The 14,055-nt window shown below is 56.1% G+C and overlaps 5 protein-coding genes across 5 annotated transcripts; 2 read left to right on the plus strand and 3 right to left on the minus strand.

Moving 5' to 3' along the window:
* Positions 1 to 71: 71 nt before the first annotated feature.
* On the minus strand, positions 72 to 2,041 carry CHGG_07263 (uncharacterized protein; the record flags this gene model as incomplete). The annotated part of the gene is made up of 2 exons (XM_001224918.1): positions 72 to 920; positions 983 to 2,041. 2 exons carry the CDS (start codon positions 2,039 to 2,041, stop codon positions 72 to 74), a joined length of 1,908 nt encoding a protein of 635 aa, XP_001224919.1.
* Positions 2,042 to 2,780: 739 nt separating this feature from the next.
* On the plus strand, positions 2,781 to 5,744 carry CHGG_07264 (uncharacterized protein; the record flags this gene model as incomplete). Its single annotated transcript, XM_001224919.1, has 1 exon — positions 2,781 to 5,744. The coding sequence occupies one exon, from the start codon at positions 2,781 to 2,783 to the stop codon at positions 5,742 to 5,744; it is 2,964 nt and encodes a 987-aa protein (XP_001224920.1).
* A 374-nt stretch (positions 5,745 to 6,118) lies between these two features.
* CHGG_07265 (uncharacterized protein) lies at positions 6,119 to 7,234 on the minus strand (the record flags this gene model as incomplete). Its single annotated transcript, XM_001224920.1, has 2 exons — positions 6,119 to 7,123; positions 7,220 to 7,234. 2 exons carry the CDS (start codon positions 7,232 to 7,234, stop codon positions 6,119 to 6,121), a joined length of 1,020 nt encoding a protein of 339 aa, XP_001224921.1.
* A 1,247-nt stretch (positions 7,235 to 8,481) lies between these two features.
* On the minus strand, positions 8,482 to 9,376 carry CHGG_07266 (calcineurin B subunit; the record flags this gene model as incomplete). Its single annotated transcript, XM_001224921.1, has 6 exons — positions 8,482 to 8,492; positions 8,546 to 8,566; positions 8,672 to 8,985; positions 9,043 to 9,116; positions 9,199 to 9,251; positions 9,325 to 9,376. 6 exons carry the CDS (start codon positions 9,374 to 9,376, stop codon positions 8,482 to 8,484), a joined length of 525 nt encoding a protein of 174 aa, XP_001224922.1.
* Positions 9,377 to 10,316: 940 nt separating this feature from the next.
* Positions 10,317 to 12,179, plus strand: CHGG_07267 (uncharacterized protein; the record flags this gene model as incomplete). The annotated part of the gene is made up of 4 exons (XM_001224922.1): positions 10,317 to 10,463; positions 10,577 to 10,717; positions 10,770 to 11,348; positions 11,406 to 12,179. 4 exons carry the CDS (start codon positions 10,317 to 10,319, stop codon positions 12,177 to 12,179), a joined length of 1,641 nt encoding a protein of 546 aa, XP_001224923.1.
* Between the last annotated feature and the right edge of the window lie 1,876 nt (positions 12,180 to 14,055).

Below are 14,055 nucleotides of genomic sequence, written 5' to 3' on the forward strand. Positions count from 1 at the left end.
CGGATCAATACCCAACCCAACCCAGCCCAATCCAATACCCAACTCGACAGCAACCGTGGCATGGCAGCCCCTTACTTCCTCTTCCAAAACTTCCACCACGGCCTCCTCTCCCTCCCAGCACCAGCACCGCCAACCTCCCTCTTCACAATCGGCCCCCTCCGCCCGCGCACCCGCCAGTAATACACCGGCACGCCGGCCACCACGAACCCGACCACAATCAGCGTCTGCAGCGGCTGGGCAAACACGGCCCTGCTCAGCAGGAACAGGCTGACGCAGCAGAAGATGATGGGCGTGGTGATCCACGTACGGTAGGGCCGCTCCAGGTTGGGCTCGCGCACCCGCAGCACGATGAGGCCCAGGACGGTGAGGAAGTAAAACGTGTAGCCCGCCACGCCGTAGAAGGTGATGAGCGTGCCGAACTCGCCGACTAGGATGTAACCTGTGGTGAGCAGCGCGTTGAGGATGAGAGCGGGGATGGGTGTGAAGAACAGGCCCGTGTCCTCGTCGCCGACGAGCGAGGCCAGCTTCTTCTTGAGCCAGGAGCGCGTGCGCAGGCTGGATAGTTCTGGGGTGGGGGGCACGCCGGTGCCGGTGCCGAGGCGTCCGAAGAGTGAGGGGATGTAGCCCTCCTTGCCGGCTACGTAGACGAGGCGGCTGCTGGTGAAAGTCGAGGCGTTGAGGGCGCCGAAGCAGGACGCGCTGACGATTAGCGCAAGGATGAGGGATCCCACAGGGCCAAAGACCTTGGCGCCGAACATGACGGCGACCGTGTTGGTTGAGTTGATGGCGTCGAGCGGGAGGACGAGGAAGTAGGCGACGTTGGCGAGGATGTAGCTCGCGATGACGAGCGGCATGGCCGTGTGGATGACCCGGGGTAGGTCCCGGCTGGGGTTGCGGAATTCGCCGACTACGTAGTTTGTCTGGGGTTGTTGTTAGTTGATATTGACCAGGGGTAAACAGGGCGCGGACGTGAAGAGCTTACATTATCCCACCCATCAAACGCCCACAACCCGGCGTACAACGCCACAGCCCATGCCGACGCATCCATCTTGGTCCCCTCGAACCACGGATGGTCCTTCCAGTCCCGGTTCGCCGGCCCTGATAACGAAAATCCCGTGGCGGCCACCACGATCCCGATCACCGTAACACCAAGCAATGCAACAAATTTCAAAAACATGAGCATGTCGTTCAGCCGCGTCCCCATCCGCGTCGAGACGCAGTTCAAAAACGTCACCAGCGCCAGCCCCACTAGCGCAACCGACTTGTCGACCCAGATATTCACCGTCTCCGCCTCGGCACCAATGAACGCCCGCACCAGGTACTCGCCCATAATGATGGAAATGATAGCCGCGCTCCCGGGCTTCAGCACCAGCACGGCGACCCACGTAAACAAAAACCCCGCCAGCTCCCCAAAAATCTTGGAAAGATAAACCTGCGACCCCCCATTCAGCGGAATCGCACCACCCAACTCGGCATAGCTCGCCGCGCCCGTCCAGGCCAAAATCCCCGCCACCACCCATATAATCAACGCCGCGCCGGGCGAACCCGCATGTGAATTGACCTGGCTCGGCGACGAGAAGATCCCCGACCCAATGATCAGCCCCACAATCAACGACAGCCCATTCAAATACGTCAACGTCTTATGCTTCTCCAACGAGCCCCCACGGGCACCCCCACCACCGCCCCTCGCCCCCGCGCCCCCCTCAAGCCCCGACGACGACGATGCGCCCAGCGGCGCGTACCCCCCCGCGGCGCCGGTGGTGCTGGAGAGCGGGAAGAGGTTGGAGGCGAAGTCGAAGGTGGACGAGACGGAGAAGGAGCGCGAATGGTGTTCGGGCCGGCTGCGCGGTGCGGTGGCCGCCGCCGCGGGGTTGTGCGAGTCGAGCGGGTCGTCGCGCTCGAGCGAGGCCCGCCGCGATGAGGATATGCTCGGCCGCGAGGAGATGTCGTCGAGTTCGGAGCCCGAGCCTGAGCTGGCTAGTGATGCGAGCTCGAGCGAGTCCCGCGCCGTGGGCGGTAGGTTCGAGTAGAGGGGTGGCATGGTCGCTTTCGTGTGGCTTGGCCTCGCCTGGTCTGGTCCGGTTCGTGGATGTCGATGCCCGACCGACCCCTGGAATGTGTTATTTGTATGCTGTGTTCGGCGAAGCGGGGACCATGCCGCGCAATTGTCGGTATGGCTGGCTTGGAGGGTGTGTTGCGGAAGAATGCAGGAGAAGTCGCAGCACCTGGCGGTGTGTGTTGCGATAATGCGGTCGGGCCCGTTTGTTGGTTGTTGAAAGTTTCGGCTTCTTTCGGTTGAAACGAGACGACACTGACGCCTCGCAAAGTCGATTGATTAGTTAGCAAGTTATGGAGTTATACTGTTCAAATTAAACGTATAGCCGTCAGACGTCAATATTGGTGCGGGTATCAAAAACGGTGTGCCCAAGTTGTTGAATCAAAATGACGAGGAAAAGGAGTCGTAGTGGAGTTTGAATTCAAGATTGAATTGAACAAGCAGAAAGGGGCCAGCGAACAATGCATGCCATCTCGCCATGGCAGGGATGGAGCCGTTGCAAATCTGGAAGCCAAGATCTTGAAAGGGCCCGTGCAGTGCCCCACCTGGCTGCCCGAGTGCCGTCTTGGCAGCAGGGAGCTTCAGTAACTTTACAGTGAGCTAAGAGCTTCAGGAAGCTTCATCGCCATCACCGTCAACTATAACTATCGCATGACGAACTCTCGTCGCTAGTGATGGCAACCACCACGAATTTAACAGCGAACCGACCGATAATGTAACAACAATGTCACTGGTTCACATGAGGACAATTGGCCGCTCCGTGCCCAAACTGAGCTCGCTCTATTTCAGATCAAGTGTGACTCGCCATCTCACTTCACCACATTTCACTTTATCTTCTTCACCATGCTCCCCTCCCCGAACCACACCCCGATCCTTCAGCGCCACAGCTCGAATCTTGGCCGAGCCCAGACTGGACCTCCCCTCTTTGGACACCAAATGGCGTGAGAAGTGGGCTTCGTTGCCAGAATCTGCCCCCGAGATCAACGACGCCACCAAGGGAAAATATGTCCTACCCATGTTCCCGTACCCCTCGGGCTACTTGCATCTAGGCCATCTCCGAGTCTACACTATTGCCGATGTTGTTGCCAGATTCCACTCTCTTCAGGGGCACAATGTCCTGCTCCCCATGGGCTGGGATGCCTTCGGGCTGCCCGCTGAGAACGCCGCTATCGAGAGGGGCATCAACCCGGCAATCTGGACCAAGGAAAATATTGCCAAGATGAAAGAGCAGCTGGGCTTGATGAACGGGTCTTGGGATTGGTCTTGTGAGCTATCAACATGCGACCCAAGCTTTTACAAGCACACGCAAAAGATCTTCCTCCTCTTGCGGGAGCAAGGGCTCGCCTACCAGGCCGAAGCCGAGGTCAACTACGACCCCGTCGACAAGACCGTATTGGCGAACGAGCAGGTCGATTCGAATGGGTGCTCTTGGCGATCCGGGGCGAAAGTCGAGAAGCGGAAGTTGAAGCAATGGTTTCTCCGCATCTCGGAGTTTCGTGAGTCCCTGCTCAAGGATCTGGACGTGCTGGCAGAGAACGGCGCTTGGCCGGAGAGGGTGCTGGCCATGCAGAAGAACTGGCTGGGAAAGTCCACTGGTGCCACCATAAAGTTTCCGGTCATGGCATTTGAGCACGGGATGCATGCCGCCATCGAGGTCTTCACCAGCCGCCCGGATACCTTGTTTGGCGTTCAATACCTGGCGCTTGCTTCAACGCACCCGGTCGTTACCAAACTCGCAGCGGGGGACCCGGAGCTTCAGGCCTTCCTAGATACTCTCCCCGGCCTGCCCCCTGACTCCAAGGTCGGCTACATGCTACCCCACATCCGCGCCATCAACCCCTTGGCATATCACGAAGAAACCCCCGACGCGACCAAAGGGTCCATCCCGGTATACGTGGCACCGTATGTACTCGGTGACTATGGCGAAGGGGCGGTAATGGGCGTTCCGGGTCACGATGTCCGCGACCACGCCTTCTGGAAGACGCATCACTATGACGAGGCCGTCAGATTCGTTCTCGCCGCTTCCGAGGATGAGTCGACGACAGCCATGCAGAACGAACCCTTTATCGACCACGGCATCATGACGGAGCACAGCGGCCTGTACAAGGGAAAGTCCTCCGAGGAGGCTGGCAAAATGCTTGTTGCCATGCTCGAAAAAGCCGGCTTGGCCGAGCCCGTCGAGAAATGGCGACTCCGAGACTGGCTAATCAGTCGCCAGCGTTACTGGGGGACACCCATCCCCATCATCCACTGCGACTCATGTGGGGCTGTGCCGGTACCTGAAGAACAGCTCCCGGTCGTGCTGCCCGAGGTCGACGAACACTGGGCCGGCAAGAAGGCGGGTAACCCACTTGAGACACAGGAAGACTGGGTGAACACACCGTGCCCTAATTGCAGCGGCCCAGCCAAGCGAGACACGGACACCATGGACACGTTCGTCGACTCCAGCTGGTACTACATGCGCTTCGTAGACGCACATAACAAGCACGAGCCGTTCTCCCCCGAGAAGGCACAGTCCATGTTGCCGGTCGATCTCTACATCGGGGGCATCGAGCACGCGATTCTGCACCTGCTCTACGCCCGCTTCATTTACAAGTCCCTCATGACGTCCTCCCTCACACCTGGAGAAGAAGTGGACGTCGCCGATACGACCCACGAGCCCTTCCAGCGCCTAATCACCCAGGGCATGGTGCACGGCCGGACATACGCCGACCCCTCTACCGGCAAGTTTCTCAAACCAGACGAAGTCGACCTCAGCGACCCCCTTGCACCAAAGGTAGCCGCCACGGACGAGGCCGCGACCGTCTCGTACGAGAAGATGTCCAAGTCCAAGCACAACGGCGTCGACCCGACCGACGTCATCGCCCAGCACGGCGCCGACGCCACCCGCGCCCACATGCTATTCCAAGCCCCCGTCAGCGAGATCCTCGACTGGGACGGCGACAAGATCGTCGGCGTGACGCGCTGGCTCGGTCGCGTGCACGATCTCGTTGCACGCATCGCCGCAACAACCCCGTCCTCAGCCACCCCCGTCCCCACACCCCGAGCCTACTTCGAATCCACCACCACCACCACCCCAGACGCAATCAGCACCATGACCCCGCAGCAACTCGCCCAATGGGACGCGGACGTGGCCGTGTGGCGCGACGTGCAGCGGACCATCACCTCGGTGACGACATCCTACGAGCGCGTCTACGCGCTCAACACGGTCGTGTCGGACCTCATGGCCCTGGCCAACTCGATCCAGGACCGCGCCGCCCTGCTCAGCGACGCCGTCCGCCGCCCGGCCGTGTCCGCCCTGCTGCGCATGATGGCGCCCATCACGCCCGCGTTTGCGGAGGAGTGTTGGGCCATGTTACATGGTGGTGGTGAAGGTGGGGGTGGGTCGATGTTTCGGGGTGAGGGCAAAGCGGTGTTTCCGGTGGTGGATGGAAGTTTGGAGTTGCCCGCGCTGCAGCCGAGGAGGCTGAGTTGTGCGGTGCAGGTTAATGGTAGGTTGAGGGTTGTGGTAGAGATTCCGACGCCGGGTGGTGGGATGGCGGGGGATCAGTTGAAGGAGTGGATTGTGCAGGAGATTTTGAAGGCGGATGAGGGGAAGGGGAAGCTGGTGAATGGGACGCTTGATATCAAGCAGGCGAAGAAGGTGATTGTTATCAAAGATGGCAAACTTGTAAATTTTGTATTATAAGGGTGGGGTAGATGTAACTGCATGTAGATGGCTTGTAAGTCTCCTGTTGTTGGGGAAGCTGGTGGTAAAAAAAAAAAAAAGCCCACCATTGCCCCTGTTGTTTACATTATTGTTTAAAATTGCTGGCGTCGCTTCGTTCGTCAGTCGCGCGGCCCTTCGCTACGCTCCGGGGCGCTTCCTTCCTCTCTCCCGCTCCTGGCAATTTTCCTGTCCCTCTCCGGAGGACAATCGGGGTTAGGGTTGATTATGGGAGAGACGAAGCGCCAATATCTGTCCGTCGACCAACAACTCCATCTACTTAAGCCATCTACGAATCGTTTTCTATTCTGCCACTCACGTTACGTATCTACACTCACGTCCTCGCTACTTACGAATCAATTAGACTCCTCTGAGGGAGCCTCCCCCGCCACAGCATCTAACGCCTGCAGTTGCCTGGTAGCGTGATCGGACAACTTCAACCCCATAGCTCGTGATGGTGTCTCGCGGTAGATCCTGCTGCGGTCGAAGGGCCGCTCAAACATCAGCCCACCGAGTGTCTTCACCCGCGAGACGGCCACGTAGGAGAGGCCAGAAGCAAACTCTGGCGCAGAGATATCGCAGACAACTTTGTCCAGGGTGATGCCCTGTGACTTGTGGACGGTGATCGCATAGTTGACCAGCAGCGGGAACTGCTCTCTTGAACATGAGTTGGCGCCGATCATGAATTCCTGCCGCACTAGGAGGATGGGAACAACCAGCTTCTCTCCACTACGGAGCGGCTCCCCGTTCGGCATCGTGAAGGCCGGACCGTTGTAGTCATCGAAGGCCACCATGATGACCTCGGGCGGGTCTCGCGGCACGTCGGCACCTTCTTTCCAGGATATGTCGTAGACTCTGCCCTGTGCGCCGTTGACGAGCCCGACGTCGGGCCACAAATTCCGCGTCAGCATCACCCTGCAGCCAAAACACAAGGGCAAGCGCTTGGCCAAGTTGCCGGCATTTGATGATTCAACCTTCTCCGCACCAACACCCTCGTGCTTTGCCTCGACCTGAATGGCGGGGCTGTCCAGGCCAAGCATGTGTTGGTAGTTGTACTTGACGACCTGGGCCTTGGTGGGATAGATGCGAAGCGCATCAGCAAAGCTGTCAACCTCCTTGGGAGAGAGCTTGACAGAGCATCTCGAAACGAGGAGCTCCCAGGAGGGTACCGACACATCAGCCTTTCGCAGTTCTTCCAAGGCCCGCCGGAAAGGAGCCTGGTCTTCGCCCTGCTGCCGCTGTATTGTGGTCAGGAACACGGACTTGTCGAACGAGTGGTACGCGTTGCGCCCGGCCATCTCGATATCCTTCAGGTCGTCGCGCGTTGAGTAAAGCGCCTTGTTGAGAACAGGAGGTAGTAACTGTGGGATTGGTGGTATCGATGATGGTCGCGATGTCGAATCGGTTGGGAATATGGAATACGGAATACAGCGCTTTCGAGTTGGGCACGAGATTACATGCAAGTCGTTCATTGTTCACAGAGCCATGTGGTTAAGAAGCCTCGAGCTTGATCTGTGCCCAACAACCAATCGCTCCACTGCGATAAGAAACGAATTTCCTTATCAATTTCCCATAATAATTTCCAAAAGTTTGACCGTAATATTGTCCTCCGGACAGGATTAGCTGCCCTGATCACTACTCTTGTGGTAAGTTGTAAAAAACAGACAATATCTAAACGCAATCATAACTAGTCCGCGAAAGATTACTGTATGATCGACTTCCTACCTGCGCCTAGTTAGATCAGAAATAGATAACATTTACATCCACGCAAAGAATGCAAATCGGCGACATGACTCCCGCTGTAAATACGCATCCTGCGCTTCCCTCTTCTCCCTACGGTCTCTTTCGTGCATTCCCCACGTCTCTAAGCTTTTAATCACACCACACCGAGATTATATGAGACTTTAGTGTGAGCCAGTCGCCCGACCCAAGTTGGATTGAACAGATAGGTTGTGGTCATTTCACCGCCCTCGGCGCTGTGTCTTGCTTCAACAAGGGGGGAATCAACAGCACACAACCTAACCATTGCGCCACGAAGTGGTCTGCAATGGGATTTGTCGAAAACCAAGAACCGAAAAGTATAACTATATAGCCTTGATTCGACGATGGCCACTAATCGCCCCTGGCAATAAATAAAAGATATATAAGTAAAGATATATAAGTATATATAAGTACAACTAAAACAGCGATGGAACACTGGGAGCTCTAGCCACGAGTCCTCGAAGGTGAACTGAACAACGGAGGTAGGGAAGCAGAGGAAACCTTGGGATGGGGACGTTATCTTAAATCCAAGGACGGACTGGAGCATTGAACTCAGAAAAGCGAGCAACTGACGAAGATGGTCTTGCTACACCGAATGACAAACGTGAGGGACAACACGGTGTGTGAGGTATGTTGCAGACTCTCGAGAATGGGCATCACTGATACCACATCAGCCGACAAGTTGTGGGTGGGGAGTGGAGAAGAACACGATATCAAACAACGGAAATGTTCACATCTGTTGGTCTTGCTAATGAGTAAGGAGCGACTGGGAGTGTATAAGACAGAACGGCGGCCAGTGTCTTCATGTTGGGTCCACCCAGGAAACAATTCACTGGGCATCAGGTCGCAGGCACATGTCTCATTAAGATGCCTCTATATAACGCGCTTGGAATAAAGTGCTTGCTATTGTCATTTTTATCTTCATCACGTCGTGACATTTCCATGAAACTCGCATCGCTCAGAATTGGTCTGTCTAGTTGTTAGTAGCCATCACAGATAAAACAAACGTTGAGACCACTCACCCAGTGTCATGCTCATGCTCACTAAATAAAGAAAACGTTAGCCTTCTTATTGAAACCCAAACACCGGGGGCTGGGAGTTGCCGGTGGTTATGAAGGGTAGCATATAAGAAAACGGGAGAAACAAACCATCCGTGTTCGCAACAATGGATGCGAACTCCTCGAAGCTGATCTTCCCGTCGCCGTCAAGGTCCGCCTCCATGATGGTCTTGTCGACGATCTGCTGCAGCTGCTGGTCCTTGAGGTTGTTACCCACCATCATCTTCAGCACGATGAACAGCTCGCCGTTGCTGATGTAGCCATCCCGGTCGATGTCGTACACCTTGAAGGCAAACTGCAGCTTCTGCTCCTTGTTGCCCTTGCTGCTGAAGGCGCTCAGCCCAGACACGAACTCCTGGAAGTCGACGTCCCCGCCGCCGTCCTCGTCGAAAATAGCGATCATTCTGGGAGCGAGCTGTCAGTCTCGCATTCGAAGGAACTAGGCCGGCAGAGATACGGACCTCGTAGCGAGTGGGTTCGACGATATTTGAGGCAGGCTCAGGAACTCTTCGCGCTCAATGGTGCCGGAGTTGTCCTATGTCACCACCCAGCATGTCAGCTCCTGCTCGCCCTTGCGACTCTTGCAGCCCCTCTCCTTAGCTCTGGGTGCAGCGCACCTTGTCCAACTTCATAAAACGCTTCCGTAGTCTGTCAACTTCGTCCCTGTCGACTGCCCTTGTGGAAAGACACCGGTCAGCCACCTCGTGCCGTCGTGGCGGAGGTTAAAACGAGGGGCACCGTACAATTCGACCCCTGGACGATATTGTCCAGCACCGCGCTGGTGGTGTTGCCCATCTTGCCAGCTCTTCTGTTTCAATCTTTTTCGCTATGTATTTCTCGGCCGGCCTTCGGACTGGCAGCAGATAACAACTCGAGGGTTCGTAAGCGATACTAGGTTTCGGGCGGCTCGAAAACGCGGTGCTTAGGTATCGATACGGATGTCAGGGTTGATAATGGCTCCACTCGCTTTTTTGGATAACGGATTACGCTCGCTTTCAAAGGTGGGGAGGGTATTCTGCGGTTCAAGGGTCGAAAGAGGGAAGTGGTGGCAAGGCTGAGGCGGAGACCACAGCGTGGTTTCGGTCTTGCGATTCCGACCGAGCCAACAACCGGCGGGGTTGAGGGGTGCGGCCCAGAACTGTGGCGCAAAATCCATCCAGCCACACTTCACCCTCCTTAAAGTCTTGTCCATTGGCCACCATGGATGACGAAGAGAGCACGTGCTTTCTGTGCTCCTCACAGACTGTGGGGAAAAGGTGGGTACCACACAGTCAGCTGCTCCTTGAACTGCACTTTGAAAGCATCTTTCTGTTTGAGTTTTATTTGGTTCTGTTGTTCACCCATAAAAACTGCCAGGTTCCTCTCGCCAAACCTTCCCTTTGTTGTTGGGAGGGAACAACCGGTGGTTAGGTTGCTGCTGCGCCTCGAACGGAATCTTGTTTCTTGGCATCATTCACGGATGGCAGGCCAGGCTATGTGGGTCGTGCCTTTCAGGGGGACCAATCGCTTGAAACACAGTAGCTGGAACCTGCCGGAAAATGCAAACTTTGCAGAGGCACCACAGCAACGTCAGTTCATCGAGTGACGGAACGTTGGCCATCAAAATATCAACAACAACGCCATATTTGCATCAGAAAACTCGCCAGACGGGTTTCTTATGACGTACTGCATGAAATAATTTTTTTTCTCCGGGTTTTCCCGTGGCTTTTCGCCGTACTATCACTCCTTCGCAGCCATGGCGACCCGCAAAGTCCGATACAAGAAACTGAGTGTGAAAACACTCTTGGGGGTACTCAGAGAGGAGCAGATAGATCCTGCCGAGTACGAATCACTCACAAATGAGGCCCAAATCGCGACTGGAGTCGAACAGGCCGAGGAAAATGTGAGTCGAAATCTGTCATCATCGCGTCTGGGTCACGTGCCGGTGCACGTGCCACATGTTCCTGAGAGTTGGGGAGAGTTGATACTGACCTTCATACTAACCTTGATCGCCAGGAATACCATCTCCAAGCTGTTCTGCAGAGCGCGGGCGTCGCTGCTGACAAGGAGATCCCCGTGCCGCCTCCACAAGAGAGCACGCTTAATTATGACGAGCTCTACACTCGCCTCTTCTCCAAGACAGCCACATACATTTCGGTTCTCCCAGACCGTGGAAGAATCCATAGGATGCATGTATGATATGACGGAGGAGGACGACGTATTTCTTAAGTCGTACAACCAGAAACGGGGCCCCTCGGCCCAGCTCTCAGAGGATGACTTTGAGAGGCTCATGGATGTGTACGAGGACACCTCGTACATCAAAGCCCCGTTCGCCTCGATAGACCAGACCATAGTTCCGTACGAAGACATGGTCCAAGCTCTGCAGGAACTTGACAGGGCTAAGATCATGTCACACGCCAAGGAAATCTATGAGTACTGGAAATCTCGGCGGCAGGCGCTGAACAACCAGCCACTCCATCCGACGCTCAAGTTTGAGAAGCATCAGGAGAGTGACGAGGCTGATCCGTACGTCTGCTTCCGGCGTCGCGAGGTCCGCCAGACAAGGAAGACACGAGCGAGGGATGTCCAGAGCGCAGATAAGCTCAAGCGCCTGCGAAAAGAGTTGGAGGAGGGGCGGCAGCTGGTCCTAGCGGCGCATAACCGCGAGCTCCTGAAAGCCGATATGTTGAAGACAGATCGTGCCATCTTCGAAGTGCGGGCTCAACTCAAGGAGCACAAGATCCGGTTGGGCATCAAAACCGACGACGAAGACCTCATCAACCAAAAGGTCAGTTCCCCGTTCTCCGCGTGCTTCCGTGCCTGGTATGATGCTGACAACCCGCAGCCGCAAAAGAGGAAGGCTCCAGATGTCCCGACCATGCAGCGGCCACCGCCGCCAACACAGCTTCGCATCGCTGTCCGCCCGTCCCCTGCCGAGGCAGATCTTTCGGTCCTTGCTGACCGTTTGGCTGAGAAGGAGAACGAGCTCCGCGCTGACATAGAGAAGAAGGTGCAGAGCCATAATGAATGGAACCGGCACCATCTAGACCTTACACGAGGTCCGTTGTCGCCGGTCCACGGGCCCAGACGGGATCCTAGCTTCAGGCCGGCCAAGACGCAGTATTTAATGACGCCACCAGCGTCTGCGTCGTCAGAGTCCTTGGATGAGCCCATTCCCATGGACCTTGACAAGCCAGAGCGTCCACAAAATGTGTTGGTGCCACCAGATCGACCGGCTTTCTTCAAGTTCCGAGGCGTGGCTCAGGACGAAGAGTCGAGGAAAGACCCACCGGCGTACCGGCGCCGGATCGGCCGTCTTCAGCGGTTATGGATTGACCGCCGTGGGATGGCGAGTCCACCACGCGAAGTTAGCGCTGAGGTGCTAGATCGGTGGAAGTATGACCAGTCTTCGGATGACGAGGAAGATCCGCCCACGTACGAGGCGGATCCTTTCGACACCAACGCCCTGAGGTTCCGCGCTTCAATACCGCTCCCTTTGTGGATGACAAATCGGGCAGTCTCCAACACTCGAATCCCGCTGACCCCAGCACCACCCCCAGTGCAGCAGGCACAACAGACACAACCACAACTCACATCGCAGCCCCAGGCGGGCACATGAAGCCCATAGGACTGGCGGCCACTGCGGCTCTTGATTATACTCGCCCGCCGCCCATGCGCGGCTGGGCGTTGGCAAGAACAGCATCGTTCTTGCCCTGTATACCTTCTCAACCCTCCGATTCTTGCATTTTAGCGATGGCCTTGGTAGAAAGAAGGATTGGCCTGGCGTGGTGTTTGGCGTCGTGTGTTCGTATCAATGATAATGTCAGGCATAGACGCCATGTATATATGAACCGGCGGTGTGCTGGGAGCCTCTGGGCCAATCAAGACAGCGTTCTACGCCCTTTTTCGCTTTCTTCTTTTCGGTGACGTGCCGAATGAACCTCGTCCGACCGCAGGGTGTAAAACGTTGTCGTGCCAATGGTTTTGAAGACGCGGTAATCGTGGCGAGATGTTTGGAGGGCCGTGCGAGGAGGATATGACGAAAAAGAATGGGGACACCTTCAGCGCATGCCCGGCGGAGCATGATTCTGGCGCAGGCAGCATAACTCCCAACTGCCAGACGCCGAATGTAATCTCCACAGTGTCTGGGTGGCTCAGGTGTTGATCTCCATATTCTTGCTGCTCCAGGATGAAGGCCGCTGGAGGGGAAGAAAAAAAAAAAAAAGCGAGGCACGAGATCGACGGAATCTCGGCGGCCCCGTTCTTCGCGTGGAGAGAGTGGGACAAACATGATACCGAAGTGAAGTCCCCTGGGCCGGGATTGCTCCTGTCGTAAAGAGAGCAAACAGGTAGTACTCTTAGCTCAACCCGGATTGACTTCCAAACCACACGTGGCCTGAAAATACCAGCTTTCGCCTGTTGGTTTTTTGCGACTTGGGAGTGGTGCGCGAGACGACGGTGTAACCAGTAGATATACCGATATACCAAAATATCAGAGGAGGAAGATGTCTTAGCTTGCCTCCAGCTTAAGAGCCGCAAAAAGTGCTCTGGCTGCTCCTTGACCAGTTGTGCCATCCTTAGTTGCTCCGAGTTGGGGTCGGCGGAGGAAGCGTCCGGGCGAGGAGAGGGCAAACGGAGGCACCCATTGTCGCCGGGCTCTGGTTTTCTTGGAGAAGAGAATCCCAGTGTCAAGGAGGAGAGCTCTGGGAGCTAATTGTTGCATCGGAGGGCGATATATTTGCATCTCTGATAAATAATAACGGGTCAGTCTCAGAATTGCAAGCACCGGAAGGTAACCCTCCGCCCCAGGAGGACGTCGTACTGGTGGCATCTCAATGCTCGAGAAAAAGCATATGGGAGCATACCTCAAAGTGTATGGGAGAGGAGTCGACTGGATGTGTTTCTTAGCTGCTCTATCCTCAACCCGTGGGCTGGAATAAGGGCTGGCTGTTGGCAGCCGGTTCGGTGGTCAGCCGCATGTTTAGATGCGTCACTTGCTAGGGAGTGATTTCAGGAGTCCAAGTGTTGAGGCAATGGTAAAATTAGGGTCGACAGAGCGGGCCCAGAGCTTAGAGGCATTTTGTCTTCTGTTGGTGGAAGAGTTTGCTGGCGAGATTGAGGTAGGGAATTGTGTACAGTATTCTCGCAGCAGTGGGGGGATCTGACGGAAGAAACCCCAAAAGACGGCCGGCTCCACGATGCGGCGGCTGTACGGGTGTGGGTCGGGGGTCCAATCACTGCTGACCTGCGCACGTGCCACGCAGCAGGTACTGCGGTACATCGGTACGACGTCCCAATTCTGATCCGCCAAATGACCCCTCATCGATGCCCCGCTGCGAAATGACGAAATAAATCAACAACCATAAGACCGCCCCTCGTTTTGCGACACCACGTCTCATGATTATATCCTGTCCCGAATTGCCCGCGCATAGAAGGTGACACGATCGCAGCCCGCGAGGGTCTGACCCCAACCCAGCGACCGGCCAGCAAACCGA

Source organism: Chaetomium globosum, genomic scaffold (assembly GCF_000143365.1).
Source record: "Chaetomium globosum CBS 148.51 scaffold_5 genomic scaffold, whole genome shotgun sequence".
Taxonomy (NCBI): domain Eukaryota; kingdom Fungi; phylum Ascomycota; class Sordariomycetes; order Sordariales; family Chaetomiaceae; genus Chaetomium; species Chaetomium globosum.